Source organism: Amblyomma americanum, chromosome 8 (genome assembly GCF_052857255.1).
Source record: "Amblyomma americanum isolate KBUSLIRL-KWMA chromosome 8, ASM5285725v1, whole genome shotgun sequence".
NCBI classification, from domain to species: Eukaryota; Metazoa; Arthropoda; class Arachnida; order Ixodida; family Ixodidae; genus Amblyomma; species Amblyomma americanum.
The window spans coordinates 155,829,954-155,856,825 of NC_135504.1; the positions used below are offsets into that span (position 1 = coordinate 155,829,954).

The 26,872-nt window shown below is 46.5% G+C and overlaps 1 protein-coding gene and 1 non-coding gene across 2 annotated transcripts in view; one reads left to right on the plus strand and one right to left on the minus strand.

The window, feature by feature from the left end:
• LOC144102794 (uncharacterized) overlaps window positions 1-26,583 on the plus strand; it is a 52,615-nt gene extending 26,032 nt beyond the window's left edge. The window contains exon 2 of the mRNA XM_077635955.1: window positions 26,331-26,583. Coding sequence (XP_077492081.1) covers window positions 26,331-26,583 — 253 coding nt within the window. The remainder of the gene's footprint in view (window positions 1-26,330) is intronic.
• On the minus strand, window positions 11,062-11,133 carry TRNAS-GCU (transfer RNA serine (anticodon GCU)). Its single transcript has one exon. It is a non-coding gene; the product is annotated as a tRNA-Ser (tRNA).
• Window positions 26,584-26,872: the final 289 nt, after the last annotated feature.

Genomic DNA, 26,872 nt, shown 5'->3' on the forward strand with positions numbered 1-26,872 from the left:
GTATACCACGGAACCGTGCCTTCACTGTAGCACCTCCGCAAACATCTTTCTTCCATCCTTAAAATCCGTCCCCTCGAGACTCCCAGGTTCATTGTAGCAGTGGTTGCGCTCATCGAACCTACCGCTAAGCATCGTTTATTGTTCATCAAGGTTTCCAAGAGCCTAAACATCAAATTACCTGGTCAGCGTTGCATCTTCCTGCAAATGTTATGATTCCTCCCTCGTGTCAACGGGGCGGATACTACACTGCCTTCATTGATACGTATACCACGGAACCGTGCCTTCGCTGTAGCGCCTGCGCAAGCATCATTCTTCCATCCTTAAAAGCAGTCACCTCGAGACCCCCAGCTTCATTGCAGCAGTGGTTGCGCTTAATGAACCTACCACTAATCATCGGTTACTGTTCATCAATGTTTCCAAGCCCCTGCAGATACCGAAGTGCCTGCTCAGCATTGCAATTTCCTGTAAGATGGTCTGATTCCTACCTCGTGTCAACGGGAAGGTTACTACACTGTCTTTATTCATACGTATACCACGTAATCGTGCCTTCACTGTAGCGCCTCCGCAATCATCCTTCTTCCATCCTTAAATCCGTCACCTCGATACCCCCAGCTTCATTGCAGCAGTGGTTGCGCTCATCGAACCTACCGCTAAGCATCGGTCATTGTTTATCAATGTTTCCAAGCCCCTGCAGACCCAAAAGTGCCTGCTCAACGCTGCATCTTCCTGCAAGCTGGTCTGATTGCTGCGTCATTTCAACGGGGCGCATACTACACTGTCTTCATTGATACGTATACCAGGGAACTGTGCCTTCGCTCTAGCGCCAGCGCAAGCACCCTTCTTCCAGCCTTCAATGCCGTCACCTCGAGACCCCCCCCTTCAATGCAGCAGTGGTTGCGGTCATCGAACCTACGGCTAAGCTTCGTTCATTGTTTAGCCAGGTTGGTGCCTTTGCTCTTTTGCAACTTGGAGGACTACCTTGACTGCAACCACTGATGCTGCCACTTTTCTTTGCTTCGCGGTGCTCATTGTCTTCGCTTTTCTCATGATGCCGAATAATGTAGAGCTGCCTAAAAAAGTGAGTAACCAGGCAATGTTTTAGGCCAAGATGAATTACATAGTTAATCAACTGGTCACAGAAGTAAATATTTAGGTTCAAGACTTCGCACCCAGGGCGTCAGAGTCATAACGGCAAGAATGCTTGGAAATTCAAGCACGGCCCTCATCACTTTCGACGGCCCTACTCTTCCGAAGTTTGTCATCTACCACAGCAGCGAATACCGGTGCCACCCGTACAGGCCAACAAGGCAGGTATGCTACACCTGCGGCCAACAGGGGCATCGCATGGACGTCTGCCCAAACCCGAACGCCAAGGTCTGCAGACAATGCGGACTTCAGAACCCAACGACGGACCACCAGTGTACACCCAAGTGCCTAGTGTGTGACGGCGACCACATCACGGGCACGAGGGACTGCAAACAACGACTCAAATCAGCGTGCGAGCTGCGGTGGGGCCCCCTGCAGCAGCAACGCAAGAGCCGGGACCGCAGCCGCAGAAGAAGGCCGCGGTGGTTCCGAGACGAGAGCCAGGAATCCGGGCGCAGCGGCAGCCGCGGACGCAGCCGCAACCGGAGCCGGAGTCGAGGATCCGAGCGGGACGAGTCCTTCCCGCCCCTGGGACAACAGCAACAGAAGCAGAAGCAAGGACAAGAGCAACAGAAGAAAAAGAAGACCGGCGGTGTCAAGGTGAGCTGGGGAGACGGCCCTCCCAAAACGCTCTTTGCTCCGCACTCAAACACAAACACACAATCCACTCGCGAGAAACAGTTAATGGAAGAGAACAAAGCCCTCAGACAGGAACTAGGCCAACTCAGAAAGCAGCTGAGCGAGGTCCTTAAAGAACTCCGCGAAATCAGGACAGGGCGGACACAGCCCAAAACTCAGACCCCACCACCCCCAATGGTGGAAGCAACACAGCCACAAGATGGGAAGCTCGAGGCTCTCATAATGAACATGCAGAAACAGACGCAAGAGCAGATGCAATTTATGCAGCAGAAATTTGCCCTTCTAGAGCAAAACGTTAGAACACACATTAAGAATCAGAACGCGCAGAGAACGACTAACGACGCTAGAGAACGCCTATATAACGAACGCAGGTTCGGCGCAGAAACCCTCAACTCCAACCCTAGTACACCATCATGGCAGAACGCCTCCAACAATTAGAGATATGGCAATGGAACTGCAGGGGGTACAGGCAAAAACAAGGCCTCCTGCAGCAGTACATTTATGCCAAAGGAACCCCGCCAGACGTAATTATATTACAGGAAGCCAACTGCACACCTTCGCTGAGGGGCTATACGTGTCAGGAAGCTCGCCGTACGGCGACCCTCGTAAGCAAGAAATTGGTAGCCACAGCACAAGACGAAATAACGGACACTCGGATCGACCACACGATCACAGAGATTATACCTAAAAAGAAAGCACAATCCAAGAGCACCTTTATTATCAACCTATACAGCCCGCCTAAGCAGAAGGATGGGGACTTTAGCAGGCTTTTTACAGAGGCTAGAAAACTAGCGGGCAACAACACCCTAATAATAGCAGGCGATTTCAACGCCAAGCACCCAAAATGGGGTTACAGCAAAGACGATAAAAAAGGAAGAACAATCAGCGACGCTGCAGAGCAAACGGATTGCGATCTCCTAACTGACGAAACCCAACCAACCAGACAGGGTAACAGCGTCAGCCCAGACACTTGCCCCGACCTGGCTTTTGTGAGGGGCGCCAGACAGGTCGAGTGGGAAAACCTCCTCGAAAACCTAGGAAGCGACCACTATATACTGAAAACCAGCATCACAGCCGAAGACACAAAACGAAAAATAGGCAAGACCCGTCTCGTCGACTGGGACGCCTTCAGGGCCCACTGTAGACAGATGCAAGGAGGCGACATTGTATCTGTGGGGGAGTGGAGCCAACAGCTCAAGGAGGTCCAGGAACTCTACACCAAAAAAGTGGACCGAACCGAACACGCCCCGGAGGTGGATAAGCGACTCCTCAAGCTATGGGAGGCGAGACGCGGACTCACCGCACGGTGGAAAAGACAAAAGCTGAACAGGAAGCTCAAGACCAAGATAGCTGAAATCACCAAGCAGGCGGAGGAGTACGCGACGCAGCTGGCCAGACAAGGATGGCAGCAGTTTAGCAACGCGCTGAACGGCACCCTGAGCACGGCCAGAACGTGGCAGATCCTCAAGTCCCTCATGGACCCAAGCAAAAACAAGTCGGAGAGCGGCAAAGCAATACGAAGGCTGGTGCACCAATACACCGGTACAGATAAACAACTACTGGAGGAGGTCCGGGTCAAATGCTACGGCAACGACCCGGTCGAGTGTTACAAAGAGGAATATCAAGGCGAAGAGAACCCCGTCATGGACAGGCCCATAACCAGGGAAGAGGTGGTCGATGCGATCAGGTCGGCAACAAGAAACACGGCAGCAGGAGCAGACAGAATCCGCAATTCACTGATCAGAAACTTAAGCGATGGAGCTATTGACCAGCTCACCGCGTACCTCAATAAACTATGGCAGGAAGGAACAGTACCCGCCGAATGGAAACACGCGGTCGTGGTGATGATTCCGAAGCCCGGTAAAAAACTACAAGTGGAAAACCTCAGGCCGATATCCCTCACATCGTGCCTAGGCAAGATGTACGAACGAATAATAACGAAGAGAATTCAGTCACACCTGGAGAGAAACCAACTCTACCCTGATAGCATGTACGGGTTTCGAGCCCACCTGTCCACGCAAGACGTACTCCTCCAGCTAAAGGAGGAAGTACTTGAAAAAATGCCGAGAAGCGGAGAAAACGTTGTCATGGCCCTCGACATCAAAGGAGCCTTTGACAACGTAAGCCACGCCGCCATCATGGAAGGCATAAACGACACGAACTGCGGCAGGAGAGCCCATAACTACATCAGGGCCTTCCTAAGCAACCGAACAGCGACCGTAGGGCTAGCCGAGCTGCGAAGTGACGTCTTCGCCACACCCTGCAAAGGAACACCCCAAGGCTCAGTCATATCGCCGGTGCTCTTCAACATGTCAATGCTAAGACTGGCAAGAAAGCTCAGAGAGATCCCGGGTATCAAACACGCCATGTACGCCGACGACATAACCGTGTGGATCACCCAAGGATCGCTAGGAGAAAAACAAGACCGACTACAGGAAGCCGCCACCTGCGTAGAAGACTACGTGAAGGAGAGGGGCCTGAAATGCTCGACCGAAAAATCGGAGCTCATCAGAATAGGGAGACACCCTACCCAAGCCCCGCTGGACGTCGTCCTCGAGGGACAACCGATCCCGGAGAAAAACATAATCCGCATTCTGGGCATGTGGCTACAGAGTAGCCGCAAATGCAGCCACACCATCAACCTGCTCAGGAAAGCCACGGAACAAGTAGGAAGAATGATCAGCCGAGTATCCCAAAGAAGATACGGAATGAAGGAAGACGACACCCTAAGACTCGTAAACAGCCTAATCGTCAGCAGGGTCACATACTCGCTGCCCTACCACGCAACAACAAAAGCGGAAAGAGAGCAAGCCGACTGTATACTAAGGAAGGCCTACAAGATCGCTCTGCACCTACCCAGGAACACGTCAAATGAATAATTACTCCAGCTCGGAGTCAGCAACACCTTTGACGAGCTAGCAGAGGCTCAAATGGGTGCGCAATTGACGAGGCTCAGGGGCTCCCCCACAGGAAGGGCGCTCCTAAAAAGGCTAGGTCGGAACGCAAGTGGTCTGGCTGACAGATACACAGAAGTTCCAGACGACCTCAGAAGAACTTTCAACGTGGGACCCTTACCTAAAAATATGGATCCCAACCTACACGAAGAAAGGCGGAGAGCCAGGGCCGAACAGATAAACAGAAGGCTAGGCCAATCCGAAAGCACACTATACACAGACGCTTCTATGTACGCAAGAGCAGAGAAACGCACAGCCGCGGTAGCGGTGGTCAACGGTACAGGGGAAACTATCACCTGCGCTTCAGTAGGGGTGTCAGGGATAGCAGAGGCCGAAGAAATTGCCGTCGCGCTAGCGATAGCCGAAGGCTACAGAAAAGGTCGCTCCCTAAATATCCTAACGGACTCGAAAGAAACATGCAGAAACTATACGAAGGGCAATATCAGCGGCACTGCCCTCAGAATAATCAGCGAGGCGGCAGCCTCAGCTGAAAGAATACCCATACAACATATAATCTGGGTGCCAGCCCACGCAGGCGTAGCAGGAAACGAAAGGGCGGACAGTCTAGCTCGAGGGCTCACTTACCGAGCAGGCTTATCGATCGTCTCGGAGTCACGGCTACTCATATGCGAGGGGGGCTACACAGAGACCCTACAACTATATAGGGGAATCAGAAAGAGATATCCATCACCACACAAAGCACTAAATAGGGAAGAGGCTGTAGGATGGCGTAGGCTACAGACGAACACCTTCCCTAACCTACACACATACAACAAGATATCACCAACGCAATTCAGACCAGACTGCCCCTGGTGCGGCAGTACGCCCACACTCTATCACATCACCTGGGAATGCAAGAGAAACATAGCATTCCACAATCAACAAACACCGAGTGCGGAGCAATGGGAGAGCTGTCTCTTCAGCAGCGAGCTTGAGGTCCAGAGGGCCTTGGTAGAGCACGCAACTGAAGCGGCACAACTCAGTGGAGCCCTGGACTGAGGGCCCACTCTTGCTTGAAGACTCAAGTCGCCAGCACCCAAGCAAGACGACCAGGAAGTCTTCATCCCCGCGAACCTCTTGGAAAGAAATAAAAGTTTTCTCTCTCTCTCTCTCAAGAATCTGGTCTAGACTTAGTTGGACTAAGGAAGTGTCTGACATGGATGCTAGTGTCACACTTTTGAATGATATAGTCGAAAAAGTTCACAGCAGTCAAGCGGATCTCTTGGCCACAAACAAAGCGCTCATACTCGAGAATGAAATGCTAAAAATTCAAATCGCCAATCAGGATCAGTATTCCAGAATCAATAATTTGAAATCAGAGGTTCGCCTTGCACACAGGGCCAGGACTGTGTTGCAGTTGTGGCGTCGACTGAAGAGAACTGTTGGCACAGCCAACCTTGACATTGTACACAGGGTGCCAGCTGAGTAGTGCAGAACATCATTGCTGGCTTCATTTCCCGCGCTAAAAGAAACGACTCCTTGGATGAAGCTCGTGAGTCACGGCTTGACACCGGTGCGTTAGGTCTCCCAGGTGAAGTAAAGGAGCCAGTAAATATAAACGTTTCTTTTTTCGCTTGAGATTATGCGTTTTTCTTCGAATCTCGTCCATCAATATGGCCTCATACCTTCAAGTGTAAATTCTTATCTTTCCCCTTCTTGCGCATCTTTTATTCATTTCAATGTGCGAATTCTACAAAAATATTCGCACGATTTTACTAACCTATTTTCAGCCACTCAACACGAATTCTCGGTAATCTGAGTGATCGAAACTTGGCTGTCTGATGATGACAAGAACCTGTAGACGTTGCTTTCATAAAGCGCTCAGTCGTGCGATCGTAGCGATAACGCGCACGGTGGCACAGCGATCTTTATTTCCTCTTGCTAACACTATCGTCGTCCACTTGATCTATCGCTAAAGGTGGGAAATATTCAATCTTTATGGATCGAACCAGACGAATCTTTCTTTTCACTAGATAGAAAAAATATAGTCATTGGCTGCATATACCGGTCACCCTCGTCCCATGTCAAAGATTTCTGCTCAGCCCTACACTCAGCCTTAGGGGTATTAGTCAACGGAACGCAGAAATGTTATAATATTGGGTGACATCAATATTAACACATTAGATCCCAACTGCTCCTCAACAGATCCCAACTGATCCCAACAAATCCGCAAACCGTGGATAACACCCGACCTGGCAGCGAAAATACGTGAGAAAAATACAATGTTCAGCAGGTTTATCAAGAGCAAGGATCCAGACGCGTTGAAGCAGTTTAGAACTTGCCGTAATCGTTTAGATAAAGAGCTGAAAAGGGCACGAAAACAGCATTTTAACAACTTATTCACCTCTCTTTCTGGACGCACACATGCTCTTTGGAAAAACCTGCGCTCAGTATTAAACTATAATGTTAAGAATGACTCAGTTCGTGAAATAAAATACAATGGTACCGTGCTGTCAGGCAAAGCCTTAGCCAATGCCTTCAATAGCCACATTGTAAATACTGCCGCTCAAATAACAGTGAATATTAATCTAGACAATGTTCACTACAATAATGGCTCAGTTTTTCTTGATCCTGTCAGCGAAGCCGAAGTGACGGAAGTAATAAAAAGTCTAAATAACAGCAGCGCTATTGATGTTGATGGCATGCAAGTGAAACCTTTGAAACACGTCATCTGTGTCCTTGCTCCTTGCATAAATTACGTTTTCAATTTATGCCTTGAACAAGCGGTATTTCCATACCAAATGCAAGTTGCACGTGTGAAGGTATTGTACAAGAAAGGTGATAAGAATGATATGGGGAATTACAGGCCTGTTTCCATACTACCTGTCCTATCAAAGGCATTCGAAAAAATCATTCTCAAGCGATTTTCGAAATTTGAAGAGAAACATAACCTCATAGTTGATTGTCAGTATGGATTCCGAAAGGGAGTTAGCACCGAGTCGGCACTTCTTGCCCAAAAAGAGTATATTTTAGACCACATTGAACAAGAAAACGTAATATTAGGCATATTTATAGATTTTTCAAGAGCCTTTGACCTCATAAATCATCAGATACTGATCACGAAGCTAGAAAGATATGGCTTTCGGGGTGTGGCTGCGGCGTTAATCCGATCAGATTTAACCAATAGGAAGCAAATTGTAGATATAGAGGGATTTTGTTCGGATTCACTAGCAGTTAACTGTGGCGTGCCGCAAGGCAGTATTTTGGGGCCATTCCTTTTTAATCTCTACGTGAATGACATAGTAAGCGTAACCCTATCCACAAAATTTGTCATTTACGCAGATGATACGAGTCTATTCTTTTCAGCAAATGATCCTGATCAATTAATTCGCCATGCGAATGAAAGCCTAGCCAAGCTAGAGAAATGGACTGAAGAAAACCTTTTAAAAATAAACATACAAAAAACAAAGGCAGTTCTATTTCACGCCAGAAATAAAACTATAACAACTAGCCACAGTGTTTTGCTCAAATCAACCCCAGTTGAAATAGTGCCTTGGATTAAAACATTAGGTGTTACGTTTCATGAGAACTTATCTTGGGATGCACATATTAACTGCTTAACCAAAAAACTTTCTCAAGTAGTCGGCCTCATATATCGAAATGCAAGTGTACTACCGCGTAATGTAATGATAATGCTGTATAATCCCTTGTTTTGTTCAAGACTTAATTATTGCCATTTAGTTTGGGCCTCTACGACGCAAAACAATATACACAAAATTCATATTCTGCAAAAAAAGTTTCTACGTGCCGTTGCAAGTGTCCCCATGTGCTATCCCTCGGAACCATTATTTCACATGTATAACGTGATGCCTGTTACGAAGATTTATGGTTATCGTGTGTGCAAACAATACAAACAAAAGATAAAAAATGGTACTTGTTTCTTGCGTCAGATAGCCAACATAAGTAGTCATCCTAAAGCATACAACACGCGAAATTTTGAGAGGTGGAAAGTTGAAACATGCAGGACAACATATGGATTACAAATTTTAAAAAACCGGTTACCAAGGCTTTTAAATACGTTGCATAAGAAAAACATACAACCCGAAATTATTACTTTGAAGAAACTTCGCCACTACTTTACGAACTAAAAATAAGAACAACAAAATAGTCTCACAATATTCTATCTCAATGCGTCACTTTCATTTTGCTATGTTGTCTATATATCTCCGGCGATGAGATTTGTTGAAAGTGTGTGCCCTCTTGTTGCAGTCAGGTTTTCGTGGAAACATCCTTTTTTCAATGTATAGCTTTTGTTTGCGGTTTCACACTTTCATGCATTTGTTTTGTGGTTGCTGACCGCTACCTGTAGTTGCCAGTGTGGGGGCCTGCGGCCTTGTCAAGCTGCCTTAATGACAGCTTTTTCTGCTGGCCTCCGGCATCATGTACGTGTGATGCAAATAAAGTTATTATTATTATTATTATTATTATTATTATTATTATTATTATTATTATTATTATTATTATTATTATTATTATTATTATTATTATTATTATTATTATTATTATTATTATTATTATTATTATATTTAGATTATGTTGAAGTTTTAAATACTCATGGCTTTGAAAATCTTATCAACATTCCCACACGCATTTCCGCTAATGGTTCAAGGTCTCTCATAGATCACGCTTTAGCCAACCTAATGTCCACCCCTGAGGCAGGTGTCATAGAAGCCGATATAACTGATTACTATCCTACTTTTATACCGTTGGATAATGTTCACTATTTTAGGCACACTCAGTTCCTTAAAGAAACATTGAACTCTGCATTATTCCATGAACTGTTTGCTATTATTGATTGGTCAGTGATTAAGGTTCTTGATGACGCTGATATTGCATTCAATCAGTTATTTCTTACTATCTCTAATACCATCGACGATTGTTCTACAATATATAGTCGCAAGAAGAAATTTTCAACTCCGAATAATCCCTGGATGACTTCAAGCCTTTTAAGCAGCTTGAGAAAGAAGGATAACCTCTATAGAAAATGCAAAGAGCAAGCATTTAACTTAAGGCAGTTGGCGTGTTATAAGAAATATTTTAATGTATTTGGCTTGATCCTTAGAACAGCGAAGCGTAAGCACTATGAAAGAGAAATAAGTCGCGCCGGAAAAAATGTTCGTAAGCAATAGAAATTTATTGAATTCATTCTTAAGAGGAAAAAACTCGAAAGCTCCGATATACACAATTACTTCCGGTAAAGAAACTAATACCAATCCCACAGACTTTGCTGAAGCCTTTAGTGATTCATTTGCTCTAGCCTCAGGAGTTTTAAATACTGCCACTAATCGAACATTACAACAATCTCCCCATAGCATTTTCCTTTTCCCGGTCTCTCCTGATGAAATCGGCAAAAATAATACGCAATCAGAAAGACGCCAGTCCAGGTCTCGATAATATACAATCATCCCATATTAAGTTAATTGCGCATCTCATTTGCGATGTCTCCGCCGTTATTGTTAACCTGGTCTTGAAATCAGGCACTATCTCTGCTGCATTGAATAGGGCATAGCTAACTCCAGTCTTCATAAAGTTAGATAAACAAATCATTTCTAATTACCGCCCAATCGCCATTTTATCATTTTGCCAGCAAAAGTGTTGAAAAGCCTTTGTTGTCCAATTAAACAACTACTTAACAAAATTTGACACTCTCTCACCTAACCAGTTCGGTTTCAGAATGGGATTCTCCACCGAATTAGCTGTGATCACTCTCACCGATAAAATTAATCCTACATCGACGCAGGTAACTTTGCTGGTGCATTATTTCTTGACCTTTCCAAAGCTTTTGATTACCTCAACCATGATATTTGATTCAATAATCTTGACGTTATCACCATAACAGGGCCTGCACTTTCGCAAATCAGAAGCTTTTTAATCAATACAAAACAAGCAGTGTTCATCTCAGGAACATACTCAAAATTCAAGACTACTAACGTTGGTGTTCCGCAAGGTTCTCTTCTTGGCCCCCTTCTATTTTTATTATACATCATTGACCTCCCTAGGTGTCTTTATAATTCCCAGGAGCACGGACTGTTGGGAGAGTTGCTGCATTGCAAACACGTAAAACTCTTTTATTTATGCTGACGACACAACAATCTTAACCTCGGATTCAGATATCAATAAAGTGGTTGATAAACCTCACATTCACGCGCAGAATGTATTCGGTTTGGTTTATAGTTTATGAGGGCTTAACGTCCCAAAGCGACTGAGGCTAGGAGAGACGCCGTAGTGAAGGGCTCCGGGAATTTCGACCAAATGGGTTCTTTAACGTGCAGACATCGCAAAGTACACGGCCTCTAGAATTTCGCCTCCATCGAAATTCGACCGCCGCGGCCGGGATCGAACCCGGGTCTTTCGGTCCAGCAGCCGAGCGCCATAACCACTCAGCCACCGCGGCGGCTGCAGAATGTATTCGATTGGTGCAGAAATAGTTTGCGGTCTATTAATGCATCCCAATCTAGCTTTAAAGTTTTTAGATCACTTCATAAAATTCTTTGCGAAAACCCGTCTGCTAGCATAAGCTCAAACTCCATCCTTTCAGCTGATCACGTAACCTTTGTAGGTGCAGTACTGGACAAACATTTTAATTTCACACCCACATCACATCCATCTCCTGAAAAATGGCGTATCGTATTAGAGTTCTAATCAAAGTTCGCCCGTATTTTCATGTTCCCATTCTCATTTCCCTCTACTATTCGTTCATCCACTCCCACATTATTTATTGCATTTCACCTTGCGGAAACAATTAATATTCGCATTTATCATCTTTGCAAACTATCAAAAATCAAGAAATTCGCATTATCACTTATAGCCACAACTTTAAAAATGCCCCTCGTCTGCTCCTATCACGCAATATTTTACCTCTGCCCAAAATAATCGACTACAAGTTATGTACCCTTAAGTACCAATCTGTTAGGAGCTACTTCCTTTTTCGCTAACTACCAGTGACCAAAATCCGCGTCGCAACGACCCACGTTTTGCTAATCACAATAACTTCTTACTTCCTAAACCTAACAGTATATATGGAACACAAACAGTTCGTTTCTCTGCTACATTATGGAACTCATTACCAGTTAACATTAAGCAATCATCAAATATCTTTACCTTTAAATTCGCTATTCGTCAGTTTTTACAATCCCCCAAATAGAGTTTCGCATGGTAAATGGTACTAGTTTTGTCATTTACCTCATTCTATGATTTTTGTTTTGTTTTGTTCTGTACGCTATTAGGTGTGTAATCTTTTTTCATTCAAATAACTTTTTGCATTCTTGTATCTCACTCACTGCTCTTTACTGATGCCAGAAACTTTAAAATTTTGCATCTGCTCTCTGCATATTCTTTTTTACAATTGTTCTTACAGGAGGTCCCGTCCACAGTCTACGACTTTGGAACCTCCTTCTGTATTCCACTGTTTTTTTCTAATCTTGTACCCTAAATATGGAATAAACTAACCTTGAACCTGGAAGCTCCACCATGCTTAGAAAATTGTCTGTGGGATAAATCTGACGCGTATGAAGGAAACGAGAACAGATTTTTATCAAGCGCACTTAACAAAGTCTCTGAAATTGCGATCATTGAAAATGGGTTGGGTAACATAGAAAGAGCATTGAAAATAGCATCATGTTTTTTCTAATACTTCTTGCATTTAGATTAATTGCTTAGTGCGTGGAATCCGATAAGAAGTATTTGAGTTGATTCGTCGAAAAATAAGCATCGGAGGAACAGTAGCCGAGGCGATTGGTTGAGACTATTTGTGAGAGGTCGGTCTCCTTAGTGAAGTGGTACACTGTACTGTCTGTCGTTTTCTGTGCCTTAACCATGCAGTTTTCCGTCCAGAAGAACTTCCACTTTTTCTCTTTCTTCAGCGAAAAAGCCTTATAGCAGAATGCCTTGTTTTCCGCAGTCAGGTGATCATTCACAAAAAAGGAACTTTCCTTGGAGGCCTCAATATCAATGTCGGAAGAAGTTGAGACCAGCTTTCCGCGCTTTGCTCATAAATTGTGATTTTTTGGTACTCAAGAAAAAGCGGGCCAGCATGTTCTTCTGATCTTTGTTTTTGTGGGAACACGATGAGGCACATGGAGGTCAGCGGGAGTCAACGGGCATACAAATTTGTCGCCACTGGTTTGATGATAGCTACACAATCTTCACATTGTGTGCAAGTTGCTCCTTTTACTTCAACGTTATTCATTCTTGAATACTGTTCAAGACCAGTGATCTTACTTTTTAGCTCACTGTTTTTAGACTTCAACACCTGGTTATCAGCTGCAAGGAGGGTATGCTCGTTGCGCAACTATTCTACGTACTGTTTTAGGGATGCCACACTTGACTAGAGACTTGATCTGGCTCTTCACTTTCAAAATATCTATTTCTGAGGATTGAAACTTCAATATTATTTTGTCAGAAATGCTATCCACAAGGCAATCAATGTCACCTTCAAGTTTTGATTGCAAATCATCTATCCTGAATGAAGATGCGATGAAGTGCGCGCATGCGCCGGGTATAAGATTTTGAATGGTTTGTACGGGAAAAGCAGCGATGTGTAAATGAACTGATGGTGCAATCAAATGGAAAATAATAAAACTTATAATAGATATTAAGCCTGATTAGTTTGCGCCAGATTTCATTCTTCGGAAGATCTGCGTTAAGTTTGAGCGATGTGACTCTGGTGTAATATGAATAGTCATTGTAAATAAAACAAGCAGCGCGGTTCTGGACTGATTCGAGGTTGCTATAAAGGTTAATGTGATGAGGGTCCTAAAATGTGCATGCATATACCAGTTTGGGTCTAACAAGAGACTAATAAGCAATAATCTTTACAGAAGGGGAGGTGAATTTCAAGTGTTTGCCTAGAAAGCCAAGTGTGCCGTTAGCATTGTTAGTAATTCCTGTAATATGAGAGGACCACGAAACGTTGTGTGTAAAAATAACGCCAAGGTATTTGTAGTCCGTCACAGGTGATATTACTGAGTTACGAAGCATTAAGTTAGGGGTTACGTAGGAGTGGCGACGGTGGAAAGAGGTGATTCAAGCTTTTTAATGTTATGGGACATAAAGCCAGTTTCACACCACTTCTCTACAGTGTAATTCACGTTGTAAAGCGAGGACGCCCGGGATTATTTTAATGGGCCTGTAAATAACGGAATCGTCCGCAGTCGTATGTTAGAAGAAACGCCATCAGGAAGGGTGTTAATATAGAGAAAGAAAATGAGGGGACAAAGAACGGAACCTTGTGGCACACAGGAGATCACTGTGGATGTTGGGAAGACTGGTTATTGCAAAAACAAACTGTTGACGGCCAGGTAAGAAGTTACATAACCAAGCATAAACTAAAGGATTAAGATTTAAGCGTGAAGGTTTCAAGGAGTGTCTAATGTGGGGAACCTTGTTAAATGCTTTTTCGATGTCTAACAACACGGAGTCTACCGGTGTGTTCAGATCTTATTGAGAGCTGATATTGTTATTAAAAAGAGCATGTTTTGTGTCAGAAGACAACGTTTAAACAAAATCATGCTGTCTAGGATGGAAGAAATTATTAGAAATTAGGAAATGCATGATGTGGGAAAATATGACATGCTCTATTAGTTTAGAACAAATTCTAGTAATGAAAATGGGTCGGTGGTCAAGGCTAATCTATGAAGAACCAGTTTTAGGGACTTTAATGATCTTACCTATTTTCTAATCCAGCGGCACCACTGTTTGACATAATAACACTGGTGGTATTTTTGTATTTTTCAGCACTTTTGAGTTTGTCATCTATTCTGGTGGATGATGAAGACTTATTAGATTGCAAATTCCATGGTAATGGAAAGCTATTTCAGGCATAACAGGATATTAAAACTCAGGAAAACAAAGAGGGTTACCAACCGGTTCTTATGTAAAAACGGAAAAAAACTTGAATTTAGTGTCAATGGAGCATCAGAATCGGGAATAGCAAGTTTGTTTTGGCCGCATAAAGATATAGGTGTTCTTAAACATGAGGTAACACCCTCCCAAAATTGACGCGGGTTATTACGCAACATATTAGGTAATGTAGATGAAAAAAATGAACATTTAGTTTTAGGAGCTGGGAACTGAAATTCTTTGTCAATGCGATAGTATTTTCCCATGCGCATGGTTTGTTACACTGTTTTGCGCTGCATAGAGCCTTCTCTTTTTATTGCTGAGGCGTTTCAGTGAGTTGTTAAACAAGAGTGAATACGCTCACTCTGTTACGGCAATGTTGGGAATGTGGGATTTGATGATATGCTGCATTTTGGATTTGAACATTAACAAGTTGACCTCCCGTTTACGACCGTGAAACTTTTCAACGAAATGGGTACAAAACTGTGTTAGTTCGTCTTTAAACGTGACATAATTCCTCTGTCGTAAAGGGTGATTTTCTCAGCTACTTTTTTCGTATATGCTAATTGAATGATATGTTGTGGGAATACCGGATTGATGCCTTAGCGCTGGCAAGGATGTCAGCTCAGAAAAGTTGTCAGGCTATCTGGCGAAAAGAAGATCAAGAAAGCTTGATTATTATGTCTTTTAGGGGAGGAAATAAAGTCAGAGAGGTAAGAGAAGTATTGCAAAATTCGCCCTCGCTTGAGGATTCAGAAATTGTGAGTGCTATGCCAGTTCAGGGTATCGTTGGAAAATTAAAGTCACCGGACAAAAGCACTGGCGTGTTAGGAAAGGAATGTGACAGTGTGCAGAGCCCTTGTGAAAATGCTCGAAAAAGTGGGCGTCAGCGTCGGGAGGACGGTAACAAGCACTTATATTAAAGGTTGGTGTGAAACATTAGTGCGAACTAGCAGTATTTCTAGATGATAGGGTACATCTATTTTAGTGCAGTGCAGATCGTGGTTAGACGCTATTAACACAACTCCGCCTCGTTTTTCATCTCAATCATGACGAAAGATATTAAAATTAGGCAAGGTAGCTTGCAGTTCGAAGTTTCCTTTAATTCATTCATTCATTCATCTTTATTCGACATCTTTTCAGAGGTCTGGAGCACCGACAAAACCTGAAGACAGCTTGATGGGGTCTGTGCCCTTAAGAATTCATGTTCGTACGGACATGTATAAATGATAGTTGGCAATGTGACTTCCAAATTTATAATTCAGAACATAAAGAGTCCTGACTGAGAACTAAATGAACAATTGTCTTATTAATGACTGTGGACAAATAATTACAAATATACTACTAAAACATTCTCGGTATTGATACCAGGCAGATACATGGATAATGGCTGAGTAAAACAAAGGAGGACCGCAGGGCAGCACAGGTGGATACACGATAACAAAGCCAACATTACGAACGTTAGGAAAAACAATAGAAAGTGACACATGATGAAAGTTGTTATGAACTGTAGTAAAAGACGTATTCTTTCTTCTACGTTTTTTTAAGCCTATAGATTTTTGTTTCATAGATTACGAATATATAGTAGGAACGGTAATCTCACGCGTAATGACTGATTTCCGTAGTTCGTGCGCACTGATGGAATGTGCTATATTGCATGGTGACGGGTTTCGTAAACATTATCATTTCTCATCAGGTTCGACAATGTTGCAATGATATTATTTCCTTGGTTTCTGGCTTCGAAGTATAACTTGAGTAATGTGTCATTATAAAGAAAGCAGACTGGGCAGACTTTCAGGTTATCAAAGAGGGGTTTTGTATGAGCGTCATATGAGGAGTCGGAAATGACGCGCACTGCCTTTTTCTGCAGTAACAATAGCTTGTTCATGTTAGAGGCAGTGGTAGTGCCCCAAATCAGATGACAATAGCTAATGTGCGAAATAATGAGCGAGTTATTCATAACTAATTTTATTCTGGCCTGTAAAAACGAACGTAATTTGGTTATTACTCCAACTACTTTGGCAATTTTGTTAGCCACTATGTCGACATGTGAATTCCAAGAAAATGTTCCTCGAATATGATCCCAAGACGTTTGTAGGAATGGACCATGTCAATGACTGATGTTCCGATCATTAGATTGTCAGTAACGAACACGTCCTGATTTTTTGCCCTGAAGAGAATGGCTTTAGCTTTAGTAGTGTCGATTGTTAATGGGTTTACAGAGCTCCATTTGTGCAATTTTGACAATGTAAGGTTTGCCCTGTCGAATAAGCCCACCAGTGTAGGTGAAGTAAAAATATGGTAGCATCATCGGCGTAAATTACAAATGTAGCTGAATCATCGATAGATGTTATTGCGTTAATATAAATATTAAACAGCAATGAGCTGAGGATACTCCCTTGAGGCACCCCACTGTTAAATTGCCTAATTTCACATAAGTGAGTATTAATGTGCACACTTTCTTGACGATACTGGAGATACCTTTGCACTAAACATAGGAATACCCATCGAAATCCGTAGATTGAAAGTTTCTCTAGTAATATAGCATGATTTATGCGGTCGAAGGAAATCGAGAACTTAAGAAATACGCCTAGAGTTAGTAATTTGCTTTCTATTGCATGCAAAATGAGTTCTTATTGAGTTAGAAGTGCTAATTCCGCTGAAAGTCTTTTTTTAAATCTGAACTGAGATTTAGCTAGTATGTTATGCTTTTCACAAAATTCAGTCATCCTGTTGTTAATTAACTTTTGTAATCCCTTTGAAAAAAAACTGTAAGAATAGAAATCGGTCTGTAGTTGGTTAGGCTAATGTTTATCGCCGCCTTTGAAAAGAACGCTCACTTTTGCTATCTGCACACATTTGGGGAATATGCCATGTCCAAAGGAGATAGATGATCCTAAATGACCACTGCGGAAACAAATGGGGACACGAGAAGAAAAAGCACTGACGACAGGACAGGCGCTGACTAACAACTCTTTATTTTCGAGGAAAACCCAGCACAATATATGCCAAAAACCACGTGACAGTCAGGAGGCGAAAGATTACAACCTAGTCCACAGTCATCAAAGGGTGGCCAACGCAAGTATGAATCAGAAGGAAAAGAAACCCAAAAATGAAAAAAGGGCGTTAAACTTTATGAAGTGAACATATTTTCACGGTGTTGGTTGCAAGACAGGGATCCGGCAAGAGAGGGCTCGGCAGCACATCCTTCGGTGGGAAAAAGCGGCGAACTTCAACTTCCTCCAATCCGCGCGCCAACAGCGTCAACGTCTTTTTGCTTCAGCGCCACCTGGCATTCCTACCCTCTTAAAAAACGCGCGCAGAAAAGCGCCCGAACAGAAGCACACACAAGCACACAAGAAAGACTCGAAGTATCTGGGGGTCACCCTGCAAAATACGGCTTCATGCGTAGAGCATCGGCGATCTCTGGACGGGGTGGTCGACGGCTTATCTGCTGTGAAAGTGGCGCGTCCGGTAGTACCTCGTAATTAACGTAGTTGATGGGCCGCAAGACTTTATAAGGACCAAAATAGCGGCAAATCAGCTTTACGGACAAGCCTCGCCGTCGAACAGGAATCCATTCCCAAACCTGGTCGTCGCCGGGACTGTAGAAGACTTGTCTGTACCGGAGGTTGTATCGGCGTGAGTCTTTATGTTGCAGTGTGATGTGAAGACGTGCTAGCTGACGAGCCTGCTCGGCTTCGTGGACAAACCCCTCAGCGTGAGCAGAAAGTTGATCATCAGTTGCGCAAGAGAGCATTGCGTCGAGCATCGTCTGAACCACCCTGCCGTAGAGGAGGCGGAACGGTGTGAAACGGGTCGTCTCTTATACTGCTGTGTTATAGGCGAATGTCATGTACGGTATGATCATATCCAAAGTCCTGTGTTGCACATCGACGTACACCGCCAGCATGTCCGCCATGGTCTTATTAAGCCGCTCTCTCAGCCCATTTGCCTGCGGGTGGTAAGCAGTAGCTCTACGGTGGGTCGTGCCGTTTTGCTGAAAAAATTCGGCCATCTGCTTCGAATTAAAGGAGGTCGCTCGGTCGGTAATGACGTAGGTTGGGGCGCCGTGCCGAAGGACTATCTGTCTCATGAAGAAATCCGCAACCTCGGACGCTGTTCCACGAGGTAAGGCTCAGGCCTCGGCGTATCGAGTGAGGTAGTCTGTGGCAATGAAGATGTACCGGTTGCCACCGGAGGACAAAGGGAAAATGTCCGAGAAGGTCCATGCCGACGTGATCAAAACGGGCACGTGGGAGTGCAATAGGTTGGAGGAGCCCCGGAGGCATGGCGGCCGGGGCCTTACGGCGCCGACGTTTCCGACAGCTCTGTACATAGCGTTTCACAACAGTGGAGAGTTTAGGACAGTACAACAGCTGGCGTATTGTGGGAAGCGTGCGAGAGTATCCCAAATGGCCAGAGGTTGGTTCGTCGTGGAACGCCGAAAGTATTACCTCTTGAAGTGTTGTCGGCACGACGAGGAGATACGCTCGCGAACTGGAACCAGGGTTCTTCTTATAGAGCACGGCTCGTTGCAGGGAAAATGACGACAGGTGTCGAGAAAAACATTTAAGAACTGTGGCCGACTGACCTTCCAGATAATCAATGAGGGGTCGTAGCGCTCGATTGGCGCGCTGCTGAGTCGCCAAATCAGGAGAATGGATAGCCCAAGGAAACTGATGTCATCATCCTTGTTGGGTGTAGCGAGTTTGGCAGGCGCACAAGAGAGGGTGTCGGCGTATTCATGCTTGTGTCCGGACTTATAGACAATGGCGAGGTCAAACTCCTGCAGACGAAGGCTCCATCGCGCCAGGCGTCCAGACGGGTCACGCAGGTTGGCCAACCAACACAAGGAGTGGTGATCAGTGACCACTTTGAAACGGCGACCATAAAGATGGGGGCGAAATTTTGCAGCGGCCCCAATAATGGCGAGGCATTCTTTTTCTGTCGTGGAATAGTCAATCTCTGCACGCGATAGAGTGCGGCTTGCATAAGCGATGACTCGTTCAACGCCATCCTGGCGCAGCAGGAGAACCGCGCCGAGGCTGATGTTGCTAGCGTCGGTGCGTATTTCAGTGTCTTCCCGCTCATCAAAATGGCCAAGAACGGTAGGCGTTTGAAGACGCAGGCGGAGCTCGGCGAAAGCCACGTCTTGCTCGTTGGACCAAACAAAAGGTGTGGCGTCGCGGGTGAGGCGAGTCAGCGGTTCTGCGAGGTCAGCGAAATTTTCTTTAAAACGCCGGTAGTAACTGCAGAGCCCTACAAAACGTCGAACTGCTTTCTTGTCACGTGGGGGTGGAAATTCCGCCACGGCTGCAAGATTGTCGGGGTCGGGCTTCGCGCCAGCGGCGCTGACGACATGGCCGAGAAATTTCAGCTCCTGGTAACCGAAATTGCATTTCTGAGGCTTCAATGTGAGGTTAGGTGAACGAAGGGCTTCGAGGACCGTCCGTAGGCGTTCAAGATGTTGACTAAACAAGTCGGCGAAAACCACCACATCGTCAAGGACAGTGTCCATCATCCCCTGAAAGCTGGCAGGCGCAGAACAAAGACCGAAAGGTGGAACCTTAAATTCATAAAGGCCGTATGGAGTGACAAAGACCGTCTTTTCACGATCCCGTTCATCGACCTCGATTTGCCGGTAGCCACTTTTAAGGTCGATGCAAGAAAAATACCGAGCGCGCCGAAGGAGGTCGAAGAGTCGTCAAATCGTGGCAATTCGTAAACGTCCTTCGTGACTGCGTTCAGCTTCCGGTAGTCGACGCAAAAACGCAGAGTGCCGTCTTGCTTTTTAACGAGAACGACCGGCGAGGACCATGGGCTTTTGGAAGGCTCGATAACGTCATCTTTGAGCATCTCTTTATCTTGGGACTTAATGATTTCGCGCTCGAGATATGTAGACGATACGCGATAGGGGTGTTGACGGATTGGGTGTACGTCATCGTACGTCAGGATGCGGTGCTTGGCTATGGTTGTTTGACGCACTTTCGATGAGGAGGCGAAACACTCTCTGAATTAGAGCAATAGTGCACACAGCTGTTCCTGTTTGCTGGTTGAAAGCGCGGAGTTGACATCGAGGCACTCGAGGGAGAAAGGAGGTTGCAGGAGAAGCACTCGGAAACAGCGGAGATGCTTTCGACAAAGGCTACGGAACTGCCGCGAAATATTATTCCGATACTCGTGCGTAAAATTGGTAGCAAGTACCTGTGACTGGCCACTATTAAGATGGATCAGACTGCGGGCCACGCACACGCCTTGCGTCAGCAGTAATGAAAGGTTGGTTTCGGCGATGGCGTCACCGTCCTGAAATGATTCGCACTCAACCGTAATGAAGGAGCTGGTTCGAGGCGGCAGGGTGACAGTGTCCGTAGGAACTCGAAGCGTCTGGCTTGGTCGCGGTGCACTGCTGAGGGCGGCAGCATTTTCAGTTGAAAACGTGACCTTGTTATCGCGTTGGTCAGTACTCGCCCCATATTCACGCAGAAAATCGACACCTAAGATGAGGTCGCGCGAAAAGTTATTCAGAACAAGACAGCAGGCGACAAATGTGGACGCCCGGATTTGAACTCGGGCGGTGCACATGCCGAGAGGTGCAACCAGATGACAGCCCGCAATGCGAACTTGTATGCCAGCCCATGGCGTGAGAACCTTTTTGAGAATGGCGGCGAGCTGGCTGCTTAGAATCGAATAATCAGCACCAGTATCTAATAACGCTCGAACGTGGCGATCATCAAGTATCACAGCCATGTCTAAGGAAAGCCGCTCGTGAGTTGGAGGCTCTGGGGAGGATGCTCGGTCACAGGCGTCGTTGTCTCCAGGATTTGGCACCGGGAATTCGTCGGCGTGGTGTGTGCTTTCTAATGGCGTCAGTGTGTCGGAGGGACCGGGGAGCGCAGGCGTCGTAATCGTCGAGGCGCCTTCATGTATCAGTGCCGATGCGTCGAAGCGAGCGGGTACTGCGGACCTCCAAACCATCGAAGCGTGGTTGTGTCGAGGAAGCGTCGCTGTGTCGGAGTGAACGGTGACCGGGGACTTCGGAACCGTCGAGGCGTCGGCATGTCGTGTCCGCGTCGATGGGCGGTCCTACACTCAACGATGTCCTCCGAGCCCACCCCCCAAAGTCGCCGGCTGCAGTTTTCCCGCCGTGGGCTGGTCGACCGGCCTTGCGCCGCCCGGGAAAAGATCCAGGTTGCAACACCTAAAAGAAGCCCAGGTACAAGATATGAACTGTAGAACTGAGGATTGGGCGAGTGTGTTGTGATCCATCGCATTAAGAACCAGCGCTAAGAACACACACGGACGAAGAGACGAGACACACGATGGCGCTGAAAAAAAGGGAAAAACTCGCAGTAGATGATGAAGGACGACCCCTGGGGGATGGAGATCGGGACTGCTGGTGACGAGACTGAAGCCGGCGTTGGTCTTCAAGGATATCCGCGATGGCCCGGTGTCGTTCGCCATAGCGGGGTCCAGGAGAATCGGCGGGAAACGTTTCGAGACTCAGGCGGCGCAGTGAAAGCATAGGGGGCATCGGTCGCATGTGCGCCATACGTCGGCTTTGCGCGTTGATGGTCGGGAAGCTTCCACGTACTGCAGCACGGGTGCAGGTGGGCCCGGCACTTCAGCAGGAGACGGAACGAAGGACGCCGAATCCGGAGCAGTACACCGCAGGGCTTCGACGTAGGTGAGACGACGGCCAGGCGAGACAGAAGAAATCGCTTAAAATCAGAGACAGAAGAAGGGGATGGTCGGGGCTCATCGGCAGGAAAGGACGGGCGGAGTGCTTGTTGCGTCTCTTCGCGGACAAAGGTCGCTATGGAGCTTGGAGCCCCGTACATCTGGCGGAGTTCGTCACGCACAATCGAACGTATGAGATCGCGTAGCGGGGAGGCGTCGGTGCCGTGGAATGGTAACTCGCTGAAAAGGAGGCGGTGGACACGGGCCGATTGTAAGCGAACGCTCTTTGCTGAAGAACCCTTTCAATCGTGGAAGACTCAGTGAGAAACTCGGCGACAGTCGTCGGAGGGCAGTGGACAAGGCCAGCTAAAAGTTGCTCCTTGACGCTACGCATGAGATGGCGTACGTTTTTGTCCTCGGGCATTGCAGGGTCCACGCGCCTGAAGAAGCGCGTTATGTTCTCTACATAGGCTGCAACGTTTTCATTTGGAAGCTGAACGCGAGACTGCACTGCGCGGTCTGCCCGTTCGCGACGGTCCGAGCTGCCGTATGTTTCTAGGAGACGACGCCGGAACTCACTCCAAGAGGACAACTGATCTTCACGGTTTTCAAACCAGGTCCAGGCGCCGTCGTCTAGACTGAAGTAGACGTTTCTGAGGTGGGCGGCATCGACCTACTGGTTGAATGCGGCAATTCGCTCGTAGTGCTGCAACCAGTCTTCCACGTCCTTAAAGATGTCACCCTGGAAGGACTTCGGGATGCGGGGGTTCTGGAGCGTGAAGTAGGGTGTGGGGGCCCCAGGCATTGGGGTGGTTGCGGCAGGCATTGGGGTGGTCGCGCCAGGCATTGAGGCGGCGCCAAGTTGTTCTGAGTTCATACCCGATGGGTCAGGCTCGGGTGGTAAGCCTCGAATTCGGCGGCAAGCACGGCGGACGGGCGTCTCGACGGGTGTAGGACTGGAGCGCCGGCTAACCGTTGGGGTGCAGCACATGAGATCGGTCCCACCCCCACCAGATGTGTTACGGTGTTGGTGAAAAGACAGGGACCCGGCAAGAGAGGGCTCGGCAGCACGTCCTTCGGTGGTCTGTCTGTCTGTGTGTCTGTCTGTCTGTCTGTCTGTCTGTCTGTCTGTCTGTCTGTCTGTCTGTCTGTCTGTCTGTCTGTCTGTCTGTCCGTCCGTCCGTCCGTCCGTCCGTCCGTCCGTCCGTCCGTCTGTCCGTCTGTCTGTCTGTCTGTCTGTCTGTCTGTCTGTCTGTCTGTCTGTCTGTCTGTCTGTCTGTCTGTCTGTCTGTCTGTCTGTCTGTCTGTCTGTCTGTCTGTCTGTCTGTCTGTCTGTCTGTCTGTCTGTCTGTCTGTCTGTTGTTGCCACGAAGAAAGAAAAGGAAAGTGCACTGGCCTGCCCACTGGCTCAAGCCGAGCCTCAATCGCTACCACGTGCAGACAGTAGAAGAGTTAAAAGATGTGATAGGAAGACAGGATAGAAAAGGCGCGCGGTATAATGACCCAGGCCGATCCCGGAGGCAGTGCAATACCGGGGCAACCTTTGGTGGGAGAAAACTGCGAACATAAACTTCCTTCAATCCGCTCGCCAACAGCGTCAACGTCTTCGTGCTTCAGCGCCACCTGGCAATATCAAAAAGCACTTTAACCAGCAAAAAAAAACAAGTAAAACACACGTGCCAAACAACACCGGGATCAAAGGGCGGTGTCAAGAACACTTTAACTACAACAAAGAGTTAGCCTAAAAGGGCCCAAGCAAGCGAAGCAAAAGCAGAGTCTGAAACCTTAAATCAGATAAAACGTCATACGACCCTACGGATGCCACAAAAAACTAAAAACAAACGAATACAACCTAAAATGGAGCAAAAAAAACTTGTCAACGCTAAGAACGTAAGAAGTAAAAAACAGTCTACATGTAAGCACAATTTGAACGATTACAACTTATGAGCCGCACCAAAAGCCTGAGAAGAATGCGCACCGGCTAACATAAGGAAACTTCATGAGCAAACGGGAAGTGGCAGACGAACATGCAAAATCAGGAATCTTTAGGCATGGTCAAGGAAGAGCATTTCATTCTTGTGCAGTGAAATTGAGGGAGTGCTTACGCAACTGTCCCCTGCCTTAGCAATGAATTAGGCCTCAATGACCTCCCATTCTGTTTTGTTTTTTCGTGTTGCTAAGAAACTTGTATCCTCTAATACAGGTTTACACTTGTGGCGAGGCTGGTTGCAGTGGTCTGCTAGATAACCTCCAGACCCTCCATCTACATCGAGGAAGTGCTCCTTGGCCCTGAAATTAAGGCATCTTCCCGTCTGGCGTATGTACACACTACCGCACGTTAGGGGTATCTGATAGACAACCCCAGTCCGGCAGTGTGTGTACCGTTGCCCGTGTCTCGTAGTGCAGGTCGCCTGTCTTGCCTTGTTGTTCAAGACACATACTTTCGAGAGCTTGCACGCTGCGCAAAAGACGACCTGGACGTTGCACCTTCCTGCTATCTTTCTTGCGTTGTGGGACATCTTGTAAAGGTACGGCATGACTGCAACGCGTTTCTTCTCTCGTTCCTTCCCAGCCTGGCTCCCCTCATTTAACGTTTTAGGCATAGCCTCACATTTATTGGCTACTAATGAAGGTGTGTACCCGGCAAAGTAGAGGCGCTGTACTTGGCTCTCAAAGCTTCATTTTGCCATATACACACAGCTCTTTGCTAACGCCACATGAAGTGCGCTTGTTACTAGCATTCTTTTTACCAGCTCTCTTACCTTACGTTGTAATACCAGCAAACATGGTCGTCCTTGAAAGGAAGCAACACGTCTTTAAACTGGATGCTGTTATTCACAGGCAATTCAATGGTGACATTCAGACCACCAAACAAGGCTTCGAACAGTTCAGCGGCTTCCCGCAGATGGTAAATGGCAGCTGTGCTCATGACTACAAGGTAGTCATCTACATACCTGTAAAATTTCACGACATGTTTATCATTCAGTTTTTTATTAATGTTTCTATCCATTGCAGACAGAAAATATCGCACAATACCTGGGCAACTAACGACCCAATACAAATCCCGGATTTCTGGGTCAAAAATCGACCACTGAAAGAAACGACAGTGGACGAAAGGTAAAAGCTCATGAGCTCCATAAATTTGTCCGCGCTTATGCCGGCTGTATTCTGAAATACTACGACTCCAGTGTCGTCTATCCTCTGGTGAACTGCGTTGTAGAGACCATCATGCAGAACGGAGTAAAACAAGTCCTCAACGTCTAGCGAGAAGGCTGTCGCCGCTCGCATCATGGCGGCACTGAGATCATTCACAAGCTGAAATAAGCTGTGAATCTAGAACGGGTCTTCTCCCGACAAGGCCTTCAAATTGTCCTTTATGCAATGTCCCACATGCTGCGTCCATGCACATTTTTCTGAGACCATTGATCTAAGCGGGTATTCAGGTTTGTGCGCCTTTCCTGTGAAAAAATATTTCCAAGCACCCAGTTTTTGCACCGTCCACTTTCTTTGCTAAACCACCTAGCTAACACTGCTTCAAATGCGCGAGTGCGGCCGATTTATTCCTAGAAGCACGAAACTGTAGAGGCTTAAAATTCTTGTTGATGGCAGCCATCGCCTTTTCATTGAAAGTGTCTCGCGGCATAACAACAAAGCCCCCTTCCTGGTCTGACTGCAAAACGGTCAAATTGTTGCGTTCTAAGCAGCTCAATATTTGAGCGATCAGAAGGGCTCCCTTCTGCTCTCGACTCACATTGTCGATGGCGCAATCTACACCGTTCCCGATGAGCCGTTCCTTGTCTCTGTCACGGGAACGGTGAGCAACGTCTCTAATCATTGTCAGCATCTGAGGTCGGCTGGTGGTAGGTTCGTAGGCAAACTTCGGCTTTAGTAAGATGTCCTGGACGTCACTTGGCACAGAAGCACCTTCGAGCATCGTGACAGGATTTTGTCAAGCTTTCTTCACTGTAGTTCTTGCCTGGAGGCGCAGCCGGGCGCGTTGCCGCAAAATCTCGGTGATTTGGGCAGCCAACTTCATGAAGTCCTGGAATCTTTTGTGCTCCATGCACCCAGGTGCTTCTTCATGGATGACGCATCTGAGGCAGTCGTGATAAAGTCGCACTTGTCGCCAGTATTCACACTTCAAGGTCTTTCGCACACGACGGGCGTGGCCACAGGACGGCTCCAGGGTGCCAAAGAGGGCCTGAACCTCGAGCGGAACTCTCCTCTTCTTCAAACAGAAGGAAACCACCTTCGACTAACAGGTGGTCGCAGGAACAAGGTTGACCAGCGTGATGGCAGATTTGTGCTTGGGTGGATGACATAGAAAAGTGCCCAATGTAGAAGAAATACGTTCAATCGAAATTGCCGATTGAGCGAGTTTGTGGGACATGATTCGAAATGACCAGAACGGAAACAGACGGGGAAACAGAACCATGTCCCACCAACTCGCCCAATCGGCAATTTTGATATCAAAGGAGAAGTGATACGCATGCTCAAGACTGGGACTGATAATGCCCATGACGTGTTTTAAGTGCGAATCTGTAAGTCATCTCAGTTGCATGATTTGCTGTTGTTGAAGGTGAGAAACGTGTCGCAAATTTCTTCAGAGTTAG